This window comes from Balaenoptera physalus, assembly GCF_965194825.1.
Source record: "Balaenoptera physalus genome assembly, chromosome: 8".
NCBI lineage: Eukaryota > Metazoa > Chordata > Mammalia > Artiodactyla > Balaenopteridae > Balaenoptera > Balaenoptera physalus.
Window position 1 is genome coordinate 12996205 of NC_138887.1, and position 25825 is coordinate 13022029.

At 37.1% G+C, this 25825-nt stretch overlaps 1 protein-coding gene across 15 annotated transcripts in view; it reads right to left on the minus strand.

Moving 5' to 3' along the window:
* SUGCT (succinyl-CoA:glutarate-CoA transferase) overlaps window positions 1-25825 on the minus strand; it is a 789655-nt gene that overhangs the window by 758833 nt on the left and 4997 nt on the right. For 14 of the 15 annotated variants that reach the window (XM_082473570.1, XM_082473569.1, XM_082473565.1 and 11 more), the window contains exons 2-6: window positions 18668-18719; window positions 17927-18000; window positions 14030-14115; window positions 13083-13133; window positions 6025-6145 (exon numbers count right to left, since the gene is read on the minus strand). In XM_082473570.1, the coding sequence (XP_082329696.1) occupies window positions 6025-6145; window positions 13083-13133; window positions 14030-14115; window positions 17927-18000; window positions 18668-18719 (384 nt within the window). The remainder of the gene's footprint in view (window positions 1-6024; window positions 6146-13082; window positions 13134-14029; window positions 14116-17926; window positions 18001-18667; window positions 18720-25825) is intronic. The other variant, XM_082473561.1, reaches the window with a different exon arrangement.

Genomic DNA, 25825 nt, shown 5'->3' on the forward strand with positions numbered 1-25825 from the left:
TGTTTGATTCTTTCATGACAGCGCAATTTGTTAGTACATGCCATACTCTCTTAACCTGTTTATGAAGTGTCTCTCACACTAGGCTGTAAGCTCCTTAAAGGCAGGGACCATGGCTGCACTGTTCACTCTGTACACTCAACACAGCCAGGAATCTACAGAAGCTCAAGAAACATGTACTGGAGTGGTGGGGGTGAGGGGCAGACAAAAGAAAGGAATGAGAAAGGAAGGGATTATTTGGGCATTTCTGAATCATTTGCTGCTGTTATTTCAAGCATAAAAGGGTATTCAGAATGGGGCTACCCTGGTGGATGCAGGGGACACGGGTTCGAGCCCTGGTCCAGGAAGATCCCACATGCCGCAGAGCAACTAAGCCCGTGCGCCACAACTACTGAGCCTGCGCACCACAACTATTGAGCCCGCGTGCCACAACTACTGAGCCCACACTCCGCAACAAGAGAAGCCACCGCAATGAGAATCCCGCGCACCGCAACGAAGAGTAGCCCCCGCTCACCACAACTAGAGAAAGCCCACACACAGCAACGAAGACCCAACACAGCCAAAAATAAATAAATAAATAAGGGTATACAGAATAACATAACAAATACTCATGCATCTGCCAGTTGGCTATTTGGCAAATATAGCTGAAGTCCTGTGTGTATCCCTGTCCCCCTTCCCTCCCTCCCCACTCCCCAGGGGTAATCATTCTCTTGAGTTTAGTATTTTTCATTACCATGAATATTTTTATATTTTAATCACATACGAGTAAACTACCAAAAAATATATATTTTATATAATTTTAACTCTGTATGAATAATATCATTCTGCATATCATCTTTTGTAACTTGTTCTCAAAAATTAAAAAACTGCTTTGCAAACTACTTTCCTTAAAAAAAAGACGAGAAATTTTATTTAAAGGGTAAACACAATGTTCTTACCACAAAATTAGTTTAGTCAATAACATAATGTAATGTTTATCCTTTTAGAAAGAAAGAGTAATGAAGTTAACATGAAGAAAAAAAGTAAAGTCTTTAAAATGTGGTAGAGAGCATTCTTATTGCTAAGTGTGTATAACTAATAACATGCACAGAAGACACGAAGGAAAGAAGATAAAAGTTTAAATTAAATTGCTAAGGAAAATATCATTGTACTTCTAAAAGTATAGAAAGGTAGAGAATGGTCACTTTGAAAAAAAAATACTTTGAAAAAATATAGATATGTCCTTTCAGAGATTCTCTCCACCCAGTGGTACACAGGAAACACTACAGTTTTCTCAAAAAGGAATTCGTAGTGAATTGTATTGATAGCTTTTTAAACACTGCCCCCTAATGTTCATACTCAGCTTCTTCTGAAATGACAAGAGGACCGTGCTAATAGAAATAATCAGGTCCTTCCTCCCTTGTGATCAGTGTAGCATTTTTGTCCTGTAGACCAGGTTTCACAGACTGAGGCAATCTCAGCCACACAACGGTCAGAATGCATTAGAGTAAACTCCCAACCACTCCAAGGTTACTCTCATCAGCAGTAAGGCCAACATGTGAGTGAGAACAGACTATTTGGGCTTGGAAAGCACTGACAAGACATCAATACCACTGGGAAACATCAGGAAAGTCTAGGATCCCCATAATAACATGTGCAACTTTAGACTGATCTAATCAGTCTCATTAAAAAAAAACAAACAAACATTGATTACCAAGAATATCAAACTTCTAAAAAAAGAGAGATGGCCCTTGCTTTATATACGCACAAACTCATGACTCACAAATGACGGCTGCTTCCAAAAGAATCCGCTGAAATTTAGACTCCCTGATGAGCAACTCTGCTCATGACTCCCACCGCTGCCAATATGATCCACAACAAATGAAAGAGAATAACAAAAATATATATTCTCAGGGAGACCTGTTCAGTGTCTTGTAATCACAAAGTCCATGTCATCACTTAACAACGATACATGTCTAAACAGAGAAAGCGTAGAAGCACTTAATACCAAGTCAAGAAGCCTGAGTTTTAAACCCATTTGCCGTTAAATAGCTGTGTGACCTTAGGTCCCTTAGCTGTTCTGGGTCTGTTTCCTTATCAGGAAATAAAGGAGAGAGAGCTGTGTGAATGTTTTTCTAACCATTGTCAGGAGGTGGGGATACACAGGAGTATAGAATAAAGAGGGCTGCTTTTTCAGACTACACATGCCTCTCCCCATCACCCCTTCATGCCCCATCCCTATTACCGAAAAGCATATGATACTCCCATTTTCCCCTTAGCTGAGAACTACTGGATTATATAATCTATCTCTAAGGGACTTTGCCACACTAAAATGTTAGTACAGGATCTGAGAACTGGAAGAAAACTTATGAGATTCTCCAGTCACAAGACAAGGCCCAGAAGAACTTTTGATTCTAACCGTAGTTAGATACAGATGTGAAACTTTGGGAAAGTGTGAGGCTTCCCAAGTGGATTAGCATTTCATTTAGCTGGGTGATGTGATGAAATACATTATTATTCCCAATCTTCACCCTTCCCGGATCCCATGCCCTTTTCCATGAGACTTTGTAGTTCCTGCCACTCGAGTATTATATTTAACCACCTCTTGGTATTAGGCTTGGCCATATGACTTGCCTTGACCAAATGAATACTAGCAGATGTGATGTGAGCAGAGAGAGGCTTTAAACGTGCTTGTGAGATTAAGTTTGTTCTCTTGTGCTCTTGCCTTTCACTATGAGGAGAACACGTACTTGGTAGCCACTGGTCCAAGGAGTGTAAGACACATGCAGAGCAGACCTGCAACTTGGAGCCAAACCTAACGAGTCTAGATCAGTTGAATCCCAGCCAATCCACATTTACGACAATGCGAAATAAATACTTACTGTCATGTAAGATTTTGCATTTGTTAGTTATGTAGAATTTTTATGGTTATAGGGTAATTCAGAAGAGTTCACCTATTTTAATATTTTAGACCTCAACATTTCCATTAGATTGTGAGATTTTAAGGAAAAATCTCTCCCTCTCTCACACACATATAAGTATTCGATACACAGACACAAAAACAAAAGTGTGATTACAGATCTATAAAATAGTACATCTGAAAAAGAGTCAGGTCTAGCGGCAAAGATCTACCATGTACAGAACCTATCTCTCGTGCTGCTCAGTAGAGAAGTTAATGATCGCTGGGCTCTTTGATCTAAATCTAAAATAATAACAATTGTCCAAATATTGCAATTACAGCTTATTTTATATGAAAATACCACCACACAGACAATTACACCATGAAAAGCACTATTTATACTAAAGTAATGTGTCACAGTCAAAGTATTATAATATCTCAATTAACCTTAACACACAGAAATAGGAGTATTTTGGTTCTTATAATTTTACGAATAACAAATATTTTTAAGATAACATTTTTGTGGCTTTTATAGTAAAACAAGATATTCAGATACCTATTTTGAGATAAATTTACCGAAATATAAGGAGTAAAGTTTTTGTTTGGTTCCCTTTTAAAATATTTTTTAAATGTACTAGTTCCCTTACTGCCTTAGGAAAAAACCTAAGGCATAGGGACCTAATGACAATAAGTGAATATTTACTTCATGGTATGGACTCTTTTGGTCCCTTAAAGCAATGATCATTACGCTAATGCTATGGACGAACTACATAAGAAATAACAGATGAGGCCAACTATGCCCTAACCCCAGGCTATCCTCTGGAAGTTTCTTTGGAAAATGTAAACATAACGTTTACCACTTACACTTATTTCTGAAAAGTAGAATGCAAAAAAAAAAAAAAAAATGGCAGCTATTAAAAACTCTTTAGCCAAGTTCTGATTATTCATTCATTGAGGTAAGAAACTCCCTACCATGTGCTCTATACTGTGTGCTGAACAAGAGCCTGCAGGATAGTGGGGGAGACAGACAAGTAAAGAGTAAGATATGATAGAGAACAGCCAACCCAATCTTCAGGGATCGAGAGAAAAAGTCTGCACAGAAGCAATGACATCCAAGGTGAGATCTAAAGGACAAAGACAGAGTCACCGGGTGTGGCAGGGGATTAGTGTTCCAAGCAATGGGAACATCGTGTGTAAAGGCTCTGCCGTGAGAGAGAGTGTGGTGCATTTAGGAGATGCGAGTAATTCAGGTCCAACGTGCTTTATGCTTTATGCTTTTCTGCTTAAACTGTCTATGAAAATAAACCCTTTCCTCACTTCGCCTCTGGGCTCTCCTCCCACCTTGTTGACGATTCCTTCACGACTTCCTTCACTGCGTCATCATCATCTCCTAAACATCTACTCGTGGGAGTGCATCAGGCTCAGCCACTCAGACTCTCCTTTTTCTATCTACACTCACTCTGTAAAAGATCAAATACAGGCTTCAAATACCATGTATTTGCTCATAACTATAAAATTTTACACCTCCTGACTCTTAGATCCAAGCCCTTACTCTACATTTCAAGCTAGACTTGGACTTGACATTCCAAGTCCAACGTGATGTTCTCCCTCCCAAAGCTTCTTTCCACAGTCCTCCTCGACTCTGTAAACAGCAATTCTTCTAATCGCTCAGGCCCAGACCCTAGAGTCATCCTTAACTCTAGTCTTTCTCTGATACTCACATCTCATCCATCTGCAAACTTTACCCCCTTTTCTCGAAAACATTTAGAATTCTATCACTCTTTAAGTACCTCGACCACTGCTACCCTAATTCAAGCCCCCATCATCTCTAGCCTGGACTATTTCAATAGCTTCGTAATTGTTCTCCCACTACCCTTGTCCTCGACAGTCTATTCTTAACACAGTAGCTAGAGTGATCCTTTTAAAAATATGTCAGGTCGCATCATTCCTCTGCTTAAAACTCTCCATTAGCTTACAATCTTACTCGAAGTAAAAGCCTAATTCCTTAAGAGCAGCCCACAAGCCCTTACTAACCATCATCTTACTAACCATTATCTCCCTGATTTTCTTCCTACTACATTCCCCCTCACTCACTCTGTTTCAGTCATCCCTGCTGGTCCTCAAACAGGCCCAACACAGTCTTGCCCCAGGTCCTTTGCACTTGCTGTTTCCCTTGCCCGAAACCCTCATTGCCAATAATGATACGATTCACTCCTTTACTTCATTCAGGTCTCGGCTTAAATGTCCCCTTTATCAATGAAGCCTTGTCTCACCTCCCAGTATAAAATAGACCCTCCTCACCTCATTCCCCTTGCCCTGTTTAATTTCACTCTTTTGACCTTATCACTACTGCACTCAATTACAAAAAACAAAACACAAAAGAATGTGTTTACTTATTTACTATCTATCTCCTTAACCTAGAATGTAAATCTGCTGGAGAGCATAGATATGTGTTATTCATTGCTGTATCTCAGAACCTTAGAATACTGCCTGGCAGATCATAGGCCTGCAGTAAATATTTGGTGGATGAATTAATAAAATCTGAAAATCTTATAAATTATTCTGACAAAAGTTATTAATGTAACTTTCTATTTTAAGAATAACTTTTTAATACTGTATCCCTAATTAATAGTTAAGTGCTTATAAACTATGTAAAGATAACTAATACGATGACTTTTTTCCCTTTAGCCTAAAGACATACTTATACACACACAAACACACACACAGAGTTCACCATCAAGGGCTGAACAATCTAAAAGACTTTATAGCACTCTTTTCTTTCAGTTGGCTTTAGCACTTTTGAATATATTGAAGCGATATGTTGAGATCCTATGTTATCTTAAAGCCAATTAATATTTCACCTGTAATTCTACATATAAGTTAATAATAGTACCTTGTCAGTATTTGTGAAATATCAATAGAAAAATTGGCAAAACTACAGGCAGACAATTCACAGAAGAAATATGAAAAATGTTCATTTAGGTTAATGTTTTTTAGTGATTAATTTTCAACAACCTAAAATGGCTTGGCAGGCAGGGAGAGCAGAACCACGTCAAGAAAACCAACACTAGCAAGAGGTTTCTTATATACAGAAAGAGACACAGAAACTGGAAAACCTCGCCACTGACGAGGGTGTGGTGCTGAAATACCTGTGATGGAACAGTAGACTATGTGAGGCGCTATCACGTCTATATCTTCATAGCCCAGCCCCATTGCAGACAATTTGCCAGGGACATAGTTTTCCACAAATACATCACAAACAGCTGCAAGCTGAAAGAAGAGGTGAAGATGAGTCAGACTTCTTAAGGGACTTCCCAGCTTTCAACAAACCCCCACATGATAGAATTCTGATTTCAGGAAACACAATTGATCCTCGCTTTGTAAAAGCTCAGAAAAATCACAGGAAAAGTAGAATTACAAAGTATTCTTAGATAAACATGAAGGCTCTGGTCAACTACTTGAGGTATGACTGCCAGTAAAACAATGGCTATTAAAATTTTCAGTTACTACCATGGTATTAAGTGGATTCTGCTTACATTAAATGTAAGAAATATCTAGGCTACATGGTCCATCTAAATATATTCTCAGAAGTTTAGGTAAAAAAATTAGAATATAAGTACATAAAATATATGAAAATATAAGTACATAAAATATATGAAAAATATCTTTTAACCCCTTTAAAATAAAACTAAATACAATGTCTTTACTACTCCATCCTTATTATGTAATACTCCTCATTACAACATGTACATATAGGCACTTAATACATGTAAACATGATTCTGAATTGCTTTCACACGTTCCAGATGCTTTCTTTCCGAAGAATTTTAAATGTATTTAATGAACCATTTAAAAAAAAAAAAAAAGACTGCTAAACTATAACCCAGTAAATCAGTAACTGTCAGAAACAAAACCCCAACTCTGATTCCCAGATCACTGCAACAAGCCATCGTAAACCTTAATCTTAAAATTCTTTACAAAATTTCAATTGTGACTATATATCTTTTGAAAAGTCATCACAAAAATTGTACCAGGTCATCCAGAAAAATTCATTACAGTAATTCTCAAACATATCCAAGTGCCTAATAACTATTCAAGAATTTTAATTGCCATGTTGACATAGATACATTCTCACACATACAAACTAATATAATAGAATAAGACTCTGGACCAGGGGTGGGCAAACTTTTTTCATAAAATGTCGAAAAGTAAATATTTTAGCCTTTTCAGGCCACATACATTCCCTGTCACATGTTCTTTATTTTTCTTTAACAATCTTTAAAAATGTAAGATTCACCGTTAGTCCATGGGCTGTGCAAAAACAAACTTGATTTGGCCCACACAGTCTGCCAACCTCTGCTCTAGATGGAAAATAACTGAATTTACATAAACTTTAGAAGGAAACATGTAAATAAACTGAGTGCCTGTTTGTTATTGTGTCACCAGATTTGGAGTGTATACATGGAACTGTTTGACTTAACAAAATTTAGGGGGAGGAGATCTTAGGAGGCATCCTTAGGAGGATAAGCTGTTATCCTCCAGAGCTCCTGAAACAGAGGTACCAGGGGCCCACGTGACCACCTGTCAGAAGAGGAATGATACATACATTAAGATACTGGACAGAGAGAGAAAGGTTTTCAAGTATGCACCCCAAATCTTAAGCCATACAGGCATCCTTTCCAAATATCAGGTGCCAATTACCATTCGAGCTGCTTCTCACATGGGCAACTCTATGCAGTATGCCCCAGGGAGAGCCCAAGTGGAGATGTGTTTATTTTTTGTTAATGATTCTACCAAGTGTTGCTTGGAAAATGTGGAGGGAGAATGGGTGTTAGTATAAATAAAACACAAAGCTGTTTTTTATTTACAAATGTAAACTGTAGTTACATTGTAATTTATTCCACATATTTTTCTGAGCTTCTGTCTGCTACTTACACGGCACTCCTGCAGGCACTAAAGAAAACAAGCCACATCAAACACATCTCGATTTTTATACCAGTCATCTCTCTGCTGCGTATTCTGCATGGTGCACAGTATAGTACCTTATGCAAATGACATTTGATAAATTATTTTTAACTTTAAAACTCTGTGTGGGTTCCTCAAAAAGTTAAACACAATTAAGATATGACCCAGAGATGCCAATCCTAGGTATATACCCAAAATAACTGAAAGCACGGACTTGAACAGGTACTTGTAACCAAATGTTCATAGCAGCATTATTCACAATAGCCAAAAGGTGGAAACAACCCAAGTATCCATCAACAGACAAATATATCCATCCAGTAAAGTAGAATATTATTCAGCCATAAAAAGGAGCAAAGTTCTGATACATGCTGCAACATGGATGAACCCTGAAAACATTATGCTAAGTAAAATTAACCAGACACACACAAAAGTACAAATATTATATCATTTCACTTATATGAAATATCTAGAATAGGCAAATTCATAAAGACAGAAAGTAAATTAGATGTTATCAGAGGCTGAGGGGAGAAGGAAGTGGAGAATTATTGGTTAATGGATACAGAGTTTGTTTGGGATGATTAAACATAAAGGAAATACACAGCAGTGATGGTTGCACACAATTATGAATGTAATTAATGTTACTGAACTGTAAAGTAAAAATGGTTAAAATGACATTTTATGTTATATATATTATACCACAATTTTAAAACTTTTAACTATATAGGGTATTTGTATTTTTAGATTTCTATACCATCATAAGTCACATTTCAATTCACATAAAGTATTCAGATGGATCACAAACAAATTCACTGTTTCAATAAGACAAGAAAATAAATATAGTGAATAAGTTATATTAATAGAAAAGTATTCAGAATGTATAAACAAAAAACATTAAAAAACAATATACATGGTATTATCTCATGTTTATCGGGAAAAATGAGTATACAAGGACATAAAGAGATTTGATATGATACACTAAAATATTAATCTTTTTGCCCATGAGCAGATATTACTTGTATAACAACAGAAAAAAAAATTTAAGCTAAGAAGAGGTGTGCTCAGAGTACCATGTAGTATGACTCTCCGAAGTTATAAGAAAAATATGGAAAAGTTGAATTTAGAAGCTAAAGACTTCCACTGATAAAGATGCCTAGTAGCTTTTTATTATTACCCAAGAACTCAATATGTATGCATTATGATACTTACTGATAAAATATCCCTAGAAAAGTGTATAGCGCAGAAGTTATTCTTTGCTCCATTTTATAAATATTTATTTTAAATAAACATATACTATCTATTTACTAGGTACTGATTCTTAGTGAGTCTGCCATCCAACATATTCTCCCTCCCTCTCTCTTTCGGGATATTTACCCATTTCAAGATCACGTATGTTCCCTAAAGCGTTAACTAAGGCATTCGTTAAAATTCTAAACAGTGCAGTGCTAAAATCAGAGACATCACAAACCTCCCTGAGTTATATGGATCTCCACACTATCTACAAGTAATATACAAGTCAACTGCTTCAGTGGAGACCAAACATTTATCGCATTTCCCTGATACAAGGATCTACTAGGAAATAAAGTGAGGGGGGAAAAAAGACTTGTTCCCAGTTTTGTTGGTGATCACCTCTTCCTCATCTTGGCGCTCACAGATCACCTAATAATCTATTCTAGAATCTTACCCACAATAAGAAACAAGCACAATTTTGCATGTTAGAGAACTCATCATCTTTTCCTTTTCTTCTGGGAAAAAAAAAATCTTCCTTCTACTCACAGAGTAAAAAAACTAAAATCAATTGAAACACAGAATACCTAATTCTGAATTGTCTTCATTAGATATAATTTAGGAACAGACTGGATGAGCAAGATCAGAAATAGAGTGGAAGTGATGATAATAATTTAACCACATTTATCAGTAAAAAAATAAATCATAAAATAATTCTTAAATGTATGTCAAAGAATGTCCTTACTCTTAGATGTATTCTGCAGTCAAATGCTCCTACCCCTGAGCTATACCCCCCAGGAGATGTCTCCTGAAGGATTTAAGGACAAAGTTTCATATCTTTCACTTACTTTCAAATAGTTCAAAATCAGACACACACATACCACATGTATTCATATGTAAATAAACAAATATAGCAAAATGTTAAAACTGTTGCATCTAGGCATAGGGTAAATAAGAGTTCATTATACTACTCTTTCCATTTTTCTGTATGTTTGAATTTTTCATAATAAGATGTTGGAGGAAAATAAAACCCATGACACTGCTCTATTGGCCATGATTCACACCCACAATATGGATACTGTTGCTGTCAACTAATTAACATAGAGAATTATTTGAAATATAGATGACGTGTTAGGAAGTTATCAAATCATATTGCCATGAAAATACATAGACTTTTCTAAGCAGAGCTTTCTCTTCTACACAACCTATTTTTGATTAGCCTGGTTGACAAAGGAGTCATACTTTTTGGAGCTCTCATGTATCCAGCTGACTGCTCTGTATAATACTCTGGAACTGTATCTATAAACTAGACTCATTATATTAGCAATCACAGCCACCAAGTTCTGAATACAAAGGTTGTTTTGCTACTCTTAAGACCAAAAGAGAAATCCATGCCAGAAAGAATAAAAAGACTAGGCAAAAAATAACTTTTCCTCTAGGCTGTAAGATATATAACTTATGAACTGTACAACTAGCTGAAAGCAACAGATATGAAAAATGACTACAGACAATCTATTATAAAGTTTAATATGAGTTGCAATGTACTTTATTGTTATCAGACATGAAGAGAAACCACACCCATAGTGAAACAATTTAAAACTGTTACAATCTGGTGGAGGACAGAGGCAGGATCCAAAGAGAGTGAGAAAGACGTCCCAGCAAATTCATTTCTTTTGGTTAGAATTATACATGTAGGCCTAAAATACTCCAGTGTACACTGATGTCTTAGGAGCAAGAGTTATGAATTCCACCTAACACTGCCCCCTTGAAAAACCCTAATGAACTTGTAAAGTATTTGTTAAATCAAATCTGAAACCTTCACTATTTAGGATAAAATATCAAAATGTTCTGAAATGGAAGCAAAGAAGCAGGAACTGTGAACACTGAAGGTGGAACTGAGAAACATAAACCAGAAAGAGAAGAATTAAGAACAATCTCCTAGATGATTCATCATCATCACCATCATCATCATCATCATAATAACAACTACTGAAAAAATAAAAAGAAGGGCCTGAGAATGAAGACAATGGGAGTTGAGTCCAAGATGAGGGTCGCTGCCATAGAAAAACAAGGCAGGGTGGGCTTCCCTGGGGGCACAGTGGTTGAGAATCCGCCTGCCAATGCAGGGGACACGGGTTCGAGCCCTGGACTGGGAAGATCCCACATGCCGTGGAGCAGCTAAGCCCGTGCGCCACAACTACTGAGTCTGTGCTCTAGAGCCCATGAGCCACAACTACTGAGCCCACGTGCCACAACTACTGAAGCCCGCGTGCCTAGAGCCGGTGCTCCGCAACGAGAGAAGCCACCGCAATGAGAAGCCCGCACACCGCAATGAAGAGTAGCCCCCGCCTCCCACAACTAGAGAAAGCCCGGACGCAGCAACGAAGACCCAATGCAGCCAAAAATAAAAAAATAAAATAAATAAATTTATTTTTAAAAAAAAGGCAGGGCAATAATAACAGAGAACAATTTAGAAAAATCATATTAAGTTGTAACTGAGAAAGAAAATAAAAACAAGCAAATAAACCTAAGTTATGCTATAGAAAAGATGTAGGAAAACAGGACAGTGAGATCAGGACAACTACCAAGCTTTGGTTCAACATATATCTAGTAAAATTCTAAATTTGTTGGATTGATCCAACAGAACCAGAGCGGATGAACACTGATTCTGATCTTAATAATTAGAAGACGTTATTTTTCAATCAGCCAGATGATAAGGAAAGAAGCATCAGAGCAATGAAGCTAAAGTTGATACTTTGATATAAAACAAATTTGGGGATTTGGTTCTCTAATCAAGGAGATTTACATCCATTACATTTGACTTCAAACTTTTTTTTGTAATTTATTTTATTTATTTATTTATGGCTGTGTTGGGTCTTCGCCACTGCGCACGGGCTCTCTCCAGTTGCGGCAAGCGGGGGCTACTCTTCATTGCGGTGCGCGGGCCTCTCACTGCAGTGGCCTCTCCCGCTGCGGAGCGCAGGCTCTAGGAGCGCGGGTTTCAGTAGTTGTGGCTTGCAGGCTCTAGAGCGCAGGCTCAGTAGTTGTGGCGCACGGGCCCAGCCGCTCTGCGGCATGTGGGATCCTCCTGGGCCAGGGCTCGAACCCGTGTCCCCTGCCTTGGCAGGCGGACTCTTAACCACAGCACCACCAGGGAAGCCCTAGACTTCAAACTTTAACAAGGATGGCAAACAAGTTTTATCTCACATGATGAATCCACCTTCATGTGCATCGGGAACAATAATAATAGGTAATGCTGAATGAGTGCTTACTATGACTATGGCGGGCACCCTTCTTCACATTTTACACAATATTAACTCAATTCTAACAACCCTAAGAAGTAGGTATTATTATTGTCCCCATTTTGCTAATAAGGGAGCTGAGGCATAAAGAAGTTAAGTAACCTGCCTGAAGTCACATGGCTAGTAAGTAAAGAAGGCAGGATTTGAATCCCAGCAGTAGAACACTGGGGTATGCCCCTAACCATTGTGCTGGCCCCTCAAGGAAAGATGCCAAGATCAGGTCTGCACACATCAGCCATCTGAATAAGTGTTAGAAAAACCTTGGGCTCTACAGTGATGTAGACCTAGGGTTCAAATTTCAGCTCCTCCCTTTACTAGCTATGTGATCTTTAGACAATCACTCAAGCCCCTTGAGACTCATTTCACCTCTTGTGAAAATGAGGATATAATACTTCATTTACAAGGAAAATTCTGAAGATTTGAGAAGATAATACGAATAAAGTACCCAGGCCTAAGATCTGATGCAGGGCAGGCACTCGGTCAATGGACACTAGTACCATAACTGAACACTCTGACACTATGGAGAAATGTTAAACACAATATACCAGAAATTATAAAGCAAATTATACTTAGTATAAAAACGAAGTTAAACTCAAATGGCATTTATAGCAAAATTTCAGATTGCCAACGAAATCATGTTTTAAAACACTTTTACTCATATTCAAATCCCTAATTACAACCCAGGTGACTAGATGCCTTCTATAGAGCATACTGTACCTCTTTGATGATTTTCACCCCTTTTGGATCCTTGATATTAACAGCTATACTCTAAAAATTAAAAATATATATATTAAAATAGTATCTTAAAAATTTTTCTTATTGCTGACAGTTCAATAAGAGCCATTCATATTACAGATTTCTCCTCTTAAAGTAAATGCATTTTCCTCACGAAGAAACATTTAAATAATTTTTACTGATTTTATTTGCAATTCGGATATGTTAGGATGATAGCAAGGATTATAGTAAAAATTTTTCAAATAATAATACCAAATGTAGGCAATTAGCAATCTCCAAAAGAATAACAAATGTAACAAATCAAGTGATTCCTCACTTTAATAAAATTATTTCCATTAAAAACCATTATAAATTCTCAAAAAATGTTTTAAGTTAGTAGAGAAGGAAAATTAATAAAAAGCTCTACTGTTTCTACTTGGTAACTGGTGAATGAATAAAATAAAATAAAATTTCACCTTATTGGGAATATTACTTATATCTACAAAAAGGGGTAGAAATAAACAAGCCACAATGATATCAAAAGTTTTGTTATTACAAGAGAATTACACAGGGCTTCCCTGGTGGCGCAGTGGTTAACAATCCACCTGCCAATGCAGGGGACACGGGTTTGATCCCTGGTCCAGGAAGATCCCACATGCCACGGAGCAACTAAGCCCCTGAGCCACAACTACTGAGCCTGCGCTCTAGAGACTGCGAGCCGCAACTACTGAGCCCGTGCACCTAGAGCCCATGCTCCGCAACAAGAGAAGCCACCGCAATGAGAAGCCCATGCGCCGCAACGAAGAGTAGCCCTGCTCGCCGCAACTAGAGAAAGCCCGCGTGCAGCAATGAAGACCCAAGGCAGCCAAAAATTAATTAATTAATTAATTAATTTTTTTTAAAAAAGAGAGAATTACACAAAGAAAGCAAAAAGGGGATAATATTCTTACTTTTTTATTTCGGTTAACACTGAGAAAATAAGTACTTTCTGTCCCCACAAAAGGTGGACCCCAAGTTCGTGTATCATCACCAGCTCCTGAAAATAATAGTATGAACTATTTAACCTTGAAACATCATGAGACATTTCAAACAAACAGGCTTACTCATATGTAAGTTCACAGATGCCTAAACAAGATCAGTGGAATTAGCAACCTAAAGTGGCCTTGGGACCTTGTTAGAACTGCCCAAACTCTTTACCTGTTCATGTAAATCACTAAATCCTCCCATAGCTTCTTTCACTAAAATCCATCCCTGAAGGTCAAAATCCAGAAGGGAATATCCTACTGGCAGTCTTTAGATTTAATAAATGGCAAGTCTGAGGGGGAAAAAAATTACTCTCCTACTTCGACAAACAAGTCAGCTCTTTCAGTGTTTTTAGCATTAAAAGTGCAAACAAAATGTTGGGTCTACAAAATATTTTTGTTAAATATAATTTAAATCAGGATAATGATAAGTGAGTCTTTATGATAAAGGGGCATCTGAGGCTAGGTATAAAACAATGATAAATAAATCTATTTTTTAAATTCTGTAGCAATAAATCAGAAAAAGCAAAATAAGCTACTGAATAGCAGATGTCAATAATTTAAGATGCTATTTAGAATACAATTTTAGTAGTCTAGGTCTTGCTTCAAATGTCTTGCTTCAAAGCAAAAGTTTAAAAACATCAAAAATAGGGTATTTTATTCTAAACATCTACTTCAAATGATTCTGAAAAGTACTTGTGTTTGATTCAAAGATAACACTATCGAGTTACAGAAAAAAAGTTTTCTTTGCACAAAAAGCAAACAATGTAGATGGAGCTCAGAAAGTGAATCAACAATTAATAGGCACAAATTAGTATCACTTAAATTAAGATTTTTATAAGTTCTGATTAAATATTGATATTAGAAACTAATCACTACCTAAGTATTATTAGCCCCCCAATAAGAGAGAATTTGTGAATATGGGTTAAAGTTTAAATTCTAATCTCATTTAAATGATATAATTAATTTATTAGCCCATTAGACTTTACCCACTGAAACTGATAAAGAAAAACAGACACAGCCTTTTAGAAAACAAAACAGAAGCTAACGAATAGACTCCTTTACTTAAAAACAAAAAACTAAAAACCTCACAAGAGAAAGAGAGAACACAGGACAGAGGAGAAAAGAAGCATTAGTTCTAACTGGGGATGAACTGATAAACAACACAAAGCAATAAATAGTAAGTATCACACTGAACAGCATGCTCAAAACGTCAGGGAAAAATATAAACTACAAGAGTCCACAAAGACAACCTCCTAGTAATAAACCAGTTATAGGCTTCACGGAAAAATGTATGTGTGAATCTGGATCTTCAAGATCAGACAGGACCTCCCAGAAGCAGAAGAGAGTCCAGCCACTTCCACTTTTTTGAAGGTCTCAATACATTAAATAAAAAAAAATTTTTGTTTTTAAGAGAGCAATGTCAAGATAAGGCTAAAAGTAGACAGCTTATTTTAAATGTTTACATTCATCTCTTGGGTGGAAATAATGTCAGAAATCTAAACTGGAGGCCTACATGGCTTTCCTGCCCCACCTGGTCCTGGTGTATAACCTGGGTTTAAGAGACGCGGAAGGATAGGATAAGTACGGACGGCCCATGAAATGAAATAAAGGTTAAAGGTCACAAACTGGTAAAACTGGCAATTTGAGAGACATGTTTTATTTGACCCACACACAACTTAAAGTTTTTAACTATCTGCCATGATTTCAAAATCTAGAGATAGTATATAAAAATTCAGACTGCCTTTCTTACATGATATTTCAACACATTCATCCATTCAGCAAATAGTTATTGGGTGCCTACTATGTCACAAACGCTGCTCTCTGCAGAGCAGACACAGCAGTGAACAAAGACCAACATCCCTGCCCAGGTATGCCTGCCTCCTGGTGACAACCCTGGAATAACAGCAGCATCACTGGCTGCCCAGCCCACGTCATTCATTTAGGTTACCTGCCTGGCCCTGCAGGCATAGCGTTTACACCCACCGAAAGACTCTAAAAAGAGAAGAAAAAAATATACTTAAGCTTGATATGCTCTTTGATTACTCAAGTAAGAATAATCTAAGTCCCAAGTCAGAAAACTGCAAAGAAATTTAATTTAAGAACTGAGGAAGTGGACACTAAAAGAGACTGAAATGTGAAAATACTGCCAAGGGACGTTTCTTCCTATCTGTTGAATAACTATCTCGAAAAAACAAAATATGTAATATGAACATTAAAACGTACTGAGCAAAAGGGTTAAAAGAGAGAGACCAATTAGTAAGAAAAAGAGCAATGAACACCTGCTAGGAACAAAGCTTGATGCCTAGTGTATGGCTATGGGACATAATAAAGGCCTAGACTAAGGAAAGGGTCCCTCAGTGTGGAAATGAAAAAGTACAAAGGAGAAACAGGACTAAGCCAACAGGGAATAGTGATTTCTAAAATTAATAAAATAAAGTCATTCCCTCAGTATTCACGAGGGACTGGTTCCAGCACCCGCTGAGGACACCAAAATTGGCAGATGTTCAAGTCCCATGATTGGCCCTCCATATCCACCAGTACGGCATCCGCAGATTCAACCAACCGCAGATCATAAAAGTACCCAATCTGTGGCTGGCTAAATCCACAAATGCGGAACCCATGGATACGAAGGGCCAACTGTACAAATATTTAACCTAGTGATCAACTGAAATAGCAAGAGAAATCAGATTGGCTATTCTATCTAGAAATGCAAGACCCAATGCTTGAAATTAGAAAGTATGTGGTATTAAAACTGGATAGCAATGTGAAAATTAGAAGTTTTGTGGTACCTGTAAAAGAAAAAAAAAAAGATGTTCAGCTAGAAAGTAAACATTACTCAGCATGTATCCAGCAATGACCAAAAGCGATAAATATCACTGACTGGATAAATGAAGCATTATCTCTGGAAAGCAGGATTCACCAGGCTCTTCCATCACCTGGAGCCTGACAAGCACAGGGCCAGATAAATATAAAATAGATAACATTCCCCATGCTGATCAGAGACTCTTCTGCTAACTGCTTTGGCCTCTTAAGAAGATCTATGTAGCAGGAAGTTGAATCTTCTAGATCATGTGTTCTACTTTATGGCGTTTAATCACTTATGGTAAATTAATATGTTGATGTAATTATAAACTAGTCTCTTATGGGTCTTACAGATACATGCACACTATTCAAGGCTAGACCCTTTTCACTAATTTGGGAATTCTGTTCCAGATCCATAAGCAACGGATCTTGAAGAATAAATAGTAATGCTAATTTCTTGCCTTCCCTTCATCCCTCAGTGAGGGAAGGTGGCCAGGCCCACTCTAATCTCAGTCTCAGCAGCAAGGCTTGTGTGGGGCTCAGGAGGGCCAGGATCAGAGCTGAGTGTCTGGATATTTCTTACTAGCTGTGTGACCGTGGACAAATCCCTTGACCTCTCTGTGTCTCTGGCTTCTTATTTATAATCTAGGAATAGTAACAGCTCACAGGTTGTTGTAAAGATTGAACAAATTAATACAGGCAAAGTGCTCAGAATTGTGCCTGGCACTAACTGTTGTTATTAGCACCATCATTATTTACGTGTTGCATGTCAGTTTCTACCAGACGCTTCCATGTGCGTGTGAAGGACCTGGCTCAGGCCTTAGCCCTTGGCACGTATAAAGAGTAGAAAGAGATCTAATATTAGTATAGGTTCAGAGGAAAATAAAGAAAGGAGAAGGGGAAATAATCCCTTCATTTCAATTCTCTCCTCATCCCACATACAGGTACATGGACATTTAAAGAACTATTAAAAATATTTATTAGCTTGTTTCTATGTTTTAAAGAGAGCAGTAGTTTTACCTGGTCTTTCCACTTTTATAACTTCTGCTCCAAGATCTCCTAAATTCATAGTAGCAAAAGGTCCCGCCAGTACTCTACAATGTTAACAATGATAGATAAATTCATTACCATCGTTAAGATTTTTAAATTAATTCTTTTCTTAATAGTCCATCAACACAGACAAGCTCATATAATGTGAGTAAGAATTAAAATTGTTAAAACTGTTCAAAAAAGTGATTTGGCCATATGTATCAAGAGCTTTAAAAAGTATATTCCCTTTGATGCAGTAATTCTACTTCCAGAATTCTATCCTAAGGAAGAAACTGAAAGATTTCCTGAGGAAAAGATTTATGTACAAGGAAGTCTCGTTTATAATATAAAAACACTGGGGGATGACTAAGTAATTATGTGACAACTATATACTATATTAAAATATCTTATATTTTTTGTTGAATTTTGAATGACATGGGAAAATATTCAAAATATAACATTATGTTTAAAATGTGGATAAACCTGTAATTTCAATATGGTTCCAATTTTTATTTTCAAAAGTTATATATAAATATGCAGATTGGAAAGAAATGTCTAAGTATTATACTAATTGTCTCGCAGAATGATGAAATTACAGGAAATTTTCTTGGTTTTTCTTTCCAAAATTTCAATGATAAGCTTATAAACACCCTCTTATAATCCAAGAAATAAATGTCTTTTTAAAGAAGGGGGAAAATTCAATCACCAAAACACAGATAAACCAATACAAACCTTGTTAGATCCAGAATTCTTACACCCTCCAATGGCTTCATATTGTCAGTATCTGGCAAAGACAGAAAATACTTAAATTGACTACTAATTGTCGGAAGGAATAATGCAGAATTCTTCATATTCTTAGTAATATCTATTACTACCAAATAAATAAATAAATTTTCCTTCACATTTCTGCTTTATATATAACACAGAAACCTTGACCCAGTCCAACTAAATCAATCTGTAAAAATTAAAGCCTCTAATACCAGATTATTCCCGATTTAATAAAGTCCAAAGCTACACTTAAGATAGTTTGTCTAATGAAAAATTTAAAAGTGGGACAAACTAATGAAACATTTAAAAATGGGGGGAGGGGGTGTATAGGGGTGAGCAAAGAGGATTTTTAGAACACTGAAAATACTCTGTATGATACTATAATGATGGATACATGTCATTACACATTTGTCCAAACCCACAATTGAGAAACAGAACTTTCCATTACCTGAGAGTTTCCTCCTGCCCTTTGCAAACTACCTCTCCCTCCATCCCCAACCTCAGGCAACCACTGATCTGCTTTCTGTCATTTTAGTTTGCATTTTCTAGAATTTTACAGAAATGAAATCATACACTATGTACCCTTTTTTGTCTGGCTTCTTTCCTTCAGCATTATGATACTGAGACTCACCCACGTTGTTGCATTTTTATGAGTATCCTACTCTATGAATATTCCACCTTTGTTTATCCATTCAGCTGCTGATGGACACTGAGTTGGTCCCAGTTTTAGGTTACAGTGGATCAAGCGACTGTGAACATTTGTGTACAAGTCCGTGTGTGGACATGTTTTCATTTCTCCTGAGTAAATACCTAGTGGAATGGCTGGGCAATATGGTAAGTTTATGCTTAACTTTCTAAGAAACTGCCAAACAGACTTCCAAAGTGTTCGTACAACAGTGCGAGTTCTAGAAACTCCACATCCTCACAACACTAAGTATTGTTCATCTTTTTAAGGTTAGCCATTCTAATGGGTATATGATGCTTCTCTGTGGTTTTAACTTGCATTTCCCTGATGACTAATGCTGTTGAAAATCTTTTCATGTAATAATAGGCCATTCATACATCTTCTATTGTGAATTGCCTCACTGCTTTTATCTTTTTTAACTTTTTATCTTATATTGGAGTATAGTTGATTAACAATGTTGTGATAGTTTCAGGTGTACAGCAAAGTGACTGAGTTACACATATACATGTATCTATTCTTTTTCATATTCTTTTCCCATTTAGGTTGTTACATAATATTGAGCAGAGTTCCCTGTGCTCTACAGTAGGTCCTTGTTGGTTATCCATTTTAAATATTACAGTGTCATTAAACAAAATTTATTATGGTTGTGAGATGATATTGGTAGAGAAATATAGACTTCTCTTTATGGATTTATAATGAAATGAGATTTATGGGTTGAAGAGACCCATTGTACATGTCAATCCCAAACTCCCTAACTACCCCTTCCCCTGCCTCACTGTTTTTAATACTGAAGCAAAATATTCAAAACAGTGCAAAAATTCACCAACAGGTGAAATGTTAAATAAGCACCGGCACATCCATATAAAAAAATACCGTGCCAACGTTAAGAAAAATGAGACATTTACATACCCTGACATGTAAAGTTCACCAAGATATATTCCTAAGTTAAAAAATAAATCAAGTTGTAGAAGAGAATGTATAATATGATCCTATATTTGTAAAGATACATAATAATATTAATAATACATGTTGGTATTTCTAGGAGCATTCATAAAATTCTACTGGTGGCTAAATCTTGGGGTAAGAATTTATGGAGAACTTTCACTAGCTAAGTTATTTATTTCTGTAATTTTGCTTAATTGTGATTAAGTGTATAATCAGCAAAAAAAAAAAAAGACAAAGGAAAATCAAAAAGTGAAAACATAAAGAACAAAATGAGAGAGAAAACAAGATATTTTAGAGAAAATAAAATATAGAAAAAGACCTCAAATGTGAGAAGATATTTTGACATCATTAGGAATGAATGGACAAGTAATTCTTTATGTTACATAAGACTCCAAAACTACTGGTCTTATGTACTCATCTCTTTTGGGGCCCTTGTTTTATTTCAAATGATACAGGAAATATATTTAGAGGTCTCTTCAACCCATAAATCTCATTTCATTATAAATCCATAAAGAGAAGTATATATTTCTCTACCAATATCATCTCACAACCATAATAAATTTTGTTTAATGACACAAAACTTTTCAAATGAATTAATTTAACATCAGGCAATAGAATTTTACTTTTATTATCTGAGAAGATAACCAGAAAGGACTTCTAGAGCACATTTAAGTCAAAATTAATTAATGAGTTTTAAACAGTTAAGAGCATAAACCCTGGAGACTGACTGGATTTAATTCTCTGCTTCACTACTTACTACCCTAGTGACCTTGACCAAGGTAACTTCACTTCTCTGAGCTTCAGTTTCCCCATCTGAAACACCTATATCATAGAGTTTGCAAGGATTAAATGAAATGTTATATGTAAAGTGCTTAGTACACTTCCTGGCACATGGTAAATGCTCATTAAAAATCAACAATTGTTGTTAACATCATCGTCATCATTGTATTATACAGTCACAATACCTATTAAAGTAGATAATCCAGATTTGAAAACAAAAGAAAAACACATGACTCATGATTATTTCAAAGAACAGAAAATAACATATATGATTCTCAATACGCTATACTTTAAAAAGATATCTACAGCCATATTTTGCCTGTTTGTGAAAGACCAGAATAGGCTGATTACAGGGGAAAAAAACAGTTGAAAAGAGCATCTATTATAACGTAATTTGTTAAGATATATTGAGCAGCTTGTATATCGCTCTAACTTATTTGGCCTCTAGGATGGAAAGCTATTATGATGATCACAGCTGAGTAACCATGCAAAGCAGTATAACTACAATGAAGCTGCCATCAAATCTATGCTTGTCAGAGCTGCTTCTAGGAACTCCCGTGGTATTGGCCCTAAGGTTTCCACGACACAAATAAACTTGAGCAGCACCAGAGTAGATATAATTGACAGATGGCCACACAAGTGGCTCATCTGTAGGACAGCAATCATGGCATCCCTCCCCCACTGTACTAGTCAACTACTGAGACATTAAAAAAAAAAAAGTCATCATAAAACAAACTGATCGAATATCACTATGAAATACAACATGTGATATACACCGAAATGATTTCTTAATTTGATATTTTACAGAGAACTTAACTACCAGAACTTAGGAGTGAGATAGTAGATGGATATCTCTTCAAAGCTTTATTTAGAATAGTTAGCAGGATATTTTCTTTCTAGCACAGGTTAAAAGTCTTGAAAGAAGCTCTGTTCCTAATAGTATAATTTGGCAGGTAATTTTAGGAATTTAGAGTACTTGGAAAATTAGAATCCACTGGAAAACATTCCAGGGAACCTAAAAATTCTGAGTTGTAAAAAGGTACTGTGGAAGTGATGCCAAAGTTACGAGGCAATTACATCATTTAGAGACAACCAGTGAACAACAGCTAGATGGATAGTAACTTATAATAATTTATAATTCACCTTCCATTGACACTCAGTTTCTTGAGAATTGCCCTTCTCCTGCAAGGACTTGGCTATTACTATGGGATTTGCAATCAAACAGGTTTTTGAACTGTTGGATGCTACTATTTTAATGAAAACTTGAGAAATTTACAGGAAGAACAGTGGAAAAAGACCAGATAAAGGGTTTTTGAATGATAGGTAAAGCATGCCCACAACCAAAGGACAAATCAGTGCTAATCCCAAATCGCTCTGCTCTTCTACATTTCCCAGCTTCTCTTGCAATTAGGTTGGGCCCAAACGCCAGGGGCCTCGCCAATGAAACATAAGCTAATTCCAGCCCTGATCCTTAAAAACATCCCACGAAATCCTCCAGGCTTCTATACTCCTGCCGCAGTGACCCTGGAAGCTACAATTTTCAGATAGTGTAGCTATATGTGCAAGAAAGGTGTTTTATTGTATTAAGCCACTGAGATTGTGGGCTAATTTGTACCACCACCCCATCTAGCCTATCCTGACCAATGAAGAAACCAAGCACTGGAGGAGGAAAAATGGTAGCCTCTAAGCGACCGTAGAGCATCAAAGCCAACAACTGGAAAGTCCATTTCAGGGGTAGGTTGTTTCACTGTTAGCAGCAGTTTTCAAACTGAGATATGTGAAGACTTTTGTAAGAAATGAATCATTTTAAAGAAATCAATTTCCAGGTCTTCAACTTTCATACGTATTTTTTCCTAAAATTGATCAAATAAGGCCTACGAATAAGCCTTCATGATAAGCCTTCTCCCACTGGGCAGAAGGAAAACATATTCCTTACACATTACAGCTCTTACCCTCACCATAGTGCTTGTAAAATTTACTTGTGATAAAAACTTTTAAATATGAACTTAAATATATGCAATGAATTGCCTTTCAAAAGTCATTTAGGAGAAAGACCACTGCTATAGACTGGCACATGGAAAGGTGGAAAACAGCACCACCTTATAGACTTTATAAATCAATTTATAGTTGTAGGATTCACAACCAGAAGTCAGGAAGCCAGAGAAAAAAACTTCAGTGTTCAGGCCTCTTTAATGGGCCAGCCTGAAGTGAACTACTCAGAGGATAAGAAGTGGCTCAACCAGGAACTCATGGAGCAAATGATCGCAATGAATTACCAAATATGAATGCCCACAAACCCGAGAGGCCCCTGGAACTTCTCCGTGTTGGTGTGGTGGCTCTCCTCCCGGAAAAGACTGAGCGAAGGCAAGACCTTTGTGCCAACTAGGAAAAGGCATCCCTTCCAGGGGACAACCAGCAAAACACCATCACAGGTACTTGAGGGAAATGATAATTATCATGGCAAAGAAGAAAATGTGTGCATGCGAGGCGTGGGAGGGTGGAGGTGGGGCACAGTGTTAGACTGTGAATGTGATGAGCCTCTTTTGACACAAAAAAGGTAGGGAACCCGATTTTACAGACCCACTGCAGATAAACAGAGGAGGAACAGAAGGGAAGAGAAGGGACAGCCGGGAAGAAGTGTGTGGACGGATACACATGTGAGAAAAAATGTCTTATGATTTGATTTTTGTTTTCGGGACTTCCCTGGCGGTCCAGTGATTTAAGACTCCGCGCTTCCACTGCAGGAGGCACAGGTTCAATCCCCGGTGGGGGAACTAAGATCTCGCATGCCACATGGCAGGGCCAAAAACAATAAATAAGCCCATGATTTGTTTTCAACAGCTTCCAATGGGTAATTCTGACGAGCAGGAGATGTCTAGAGGGAATTTAGGATGCTTTCTGCGAAGGGCTACAGAACCCTCCCAGGAACTTCTCTTTAAGGAGTAAAGATAAAAATTATTCTCTAAGGGACTTCCCTCGTGGCGCAGTGGTTAAGAATCCACCTGCGAATGCAGGGGACACGGGTTCGATCCCTGGGCCGGGAAGATCCCACATGTCACGGAGCAACTAAGCCCGTGTGCAACAACTACTGAGCCTGCGCTCTAGAGCCACAACTACTGAGCCAGAAAGCCACAACTACTGAAGCCCATGCACCTAGAGCCCGTGCTCTGCAGCAAGAGAAGCCACCGCAATGAGAAGCCCACACACCGCAACGAAGAGTAGCCCCCACTCGCCGCAACTAGAGAAAGCCCATGTGCAGCAACGAAGACCCAATACAGCCAAAAATAAATAAACAAATAAATTTTTAAAAAAATTATTCTCTAAGGCTTTTAGAGTTTTGGGGGATGGAGAAAGGAGAATGAGGAGCATGCTTCCAAGGACAGAGGAAGGTCTTAAGGTGACCTAGCCAAGTTCATGCTATAAACTCTTTCAAACTTTTCATACATTTCATCACACTGTCCACCAGAAAGGCAGTATTAACGTATACTGGCACCAGCAGTATATGGAAACAGTGCTCTCCACCATCTTCCATAACCCTGCATATGGTCACTTGGTTTGGGGAGCATACTGTTTACTTGTTTGTTGTAAATTTAACAGTTAAAAATTTGCATGCTACTACCATTTTAATTTGCATTTATTTAATGACCTCTGAAGTTACATTGTTTTTAATACTTGCTCTTTTTCTTCTCTTAAAAATAATCTATTCTTCTTGTTGGCCCATATGTCTACAGGCATGTTTATCTTTCTTCTTATTGATTTGTATGGATTCTTCGTGTAGTAAGAATATTAACCTTTTATGAGTCATAATTAGCAAATGTAATTTTTCTTTATCTGCTGTTTGGTTTTTTGGATGGTTTTGGAATTTCACTTTGCAAAAAATCATTTCTTTTATTTTCTGCCTTTGCTATTGTTTCAGGGTTCCTTCAGACTACCCACACCTTCAGTGAGTTGCTAAAAAGACTCAGTACATAGCTGTATTCATGACTAAAGGTTTATTACAGCAAAATGATATATGACCCAATCAGTCAGTGAAAAAGACGAGCAGAGTCTGGAAAAATCCATGCACAGGCTTCTTATGTTCTCTCCCTCCCACGAGGGGCCATGCCAAGCTTCTTTTGTGGCTTCTTTCTCCAGCAACAAAAAAAATCAGTAACATGTGCAATGTTTCTGCTCAGGGAAGTCTATTACGGACCCAGAATCCAAAGGTTTTATTGAGGGCTTTTCACATAGGCACTCTCTGCTCAGCATGCACCAAAATTCTGGACTCCCAGAAGAAAATCAGGTGCTCACCATAAATCCATAAATCACACTGATTGTACAAATCATCTAAGCACCCTTATTAATTAGGGAGCAGTTTGAGTGCCAAGTTCCCAGATGCCAAACAAGGGCCACACTTGTAAGAAGGTCCTTCTAAAGACAGCAGCCTGAGGCCTGCTATGTTAACTCTTTTCTGTACAGGTATCATGTTTTTCCAACCCCACATTATATAAATACTCATGTATAGTTGGTTTTCCCTTTTAAAAAGCTTTTATTTTCCGATTTAAAGTTTTAAAGTATGTGAGGTTTATTTTTTTCTATTCATATGTTAAGTATTCGCTTCTTAGATAAGAGACTAATATTTTTTCTTGCCTTCTATTTTGCTAAACATTTCAGGTTTTCTACAAAAGGTACGTATTGTTTTTACAATGGGAAAAATACAAAGATACCAATTC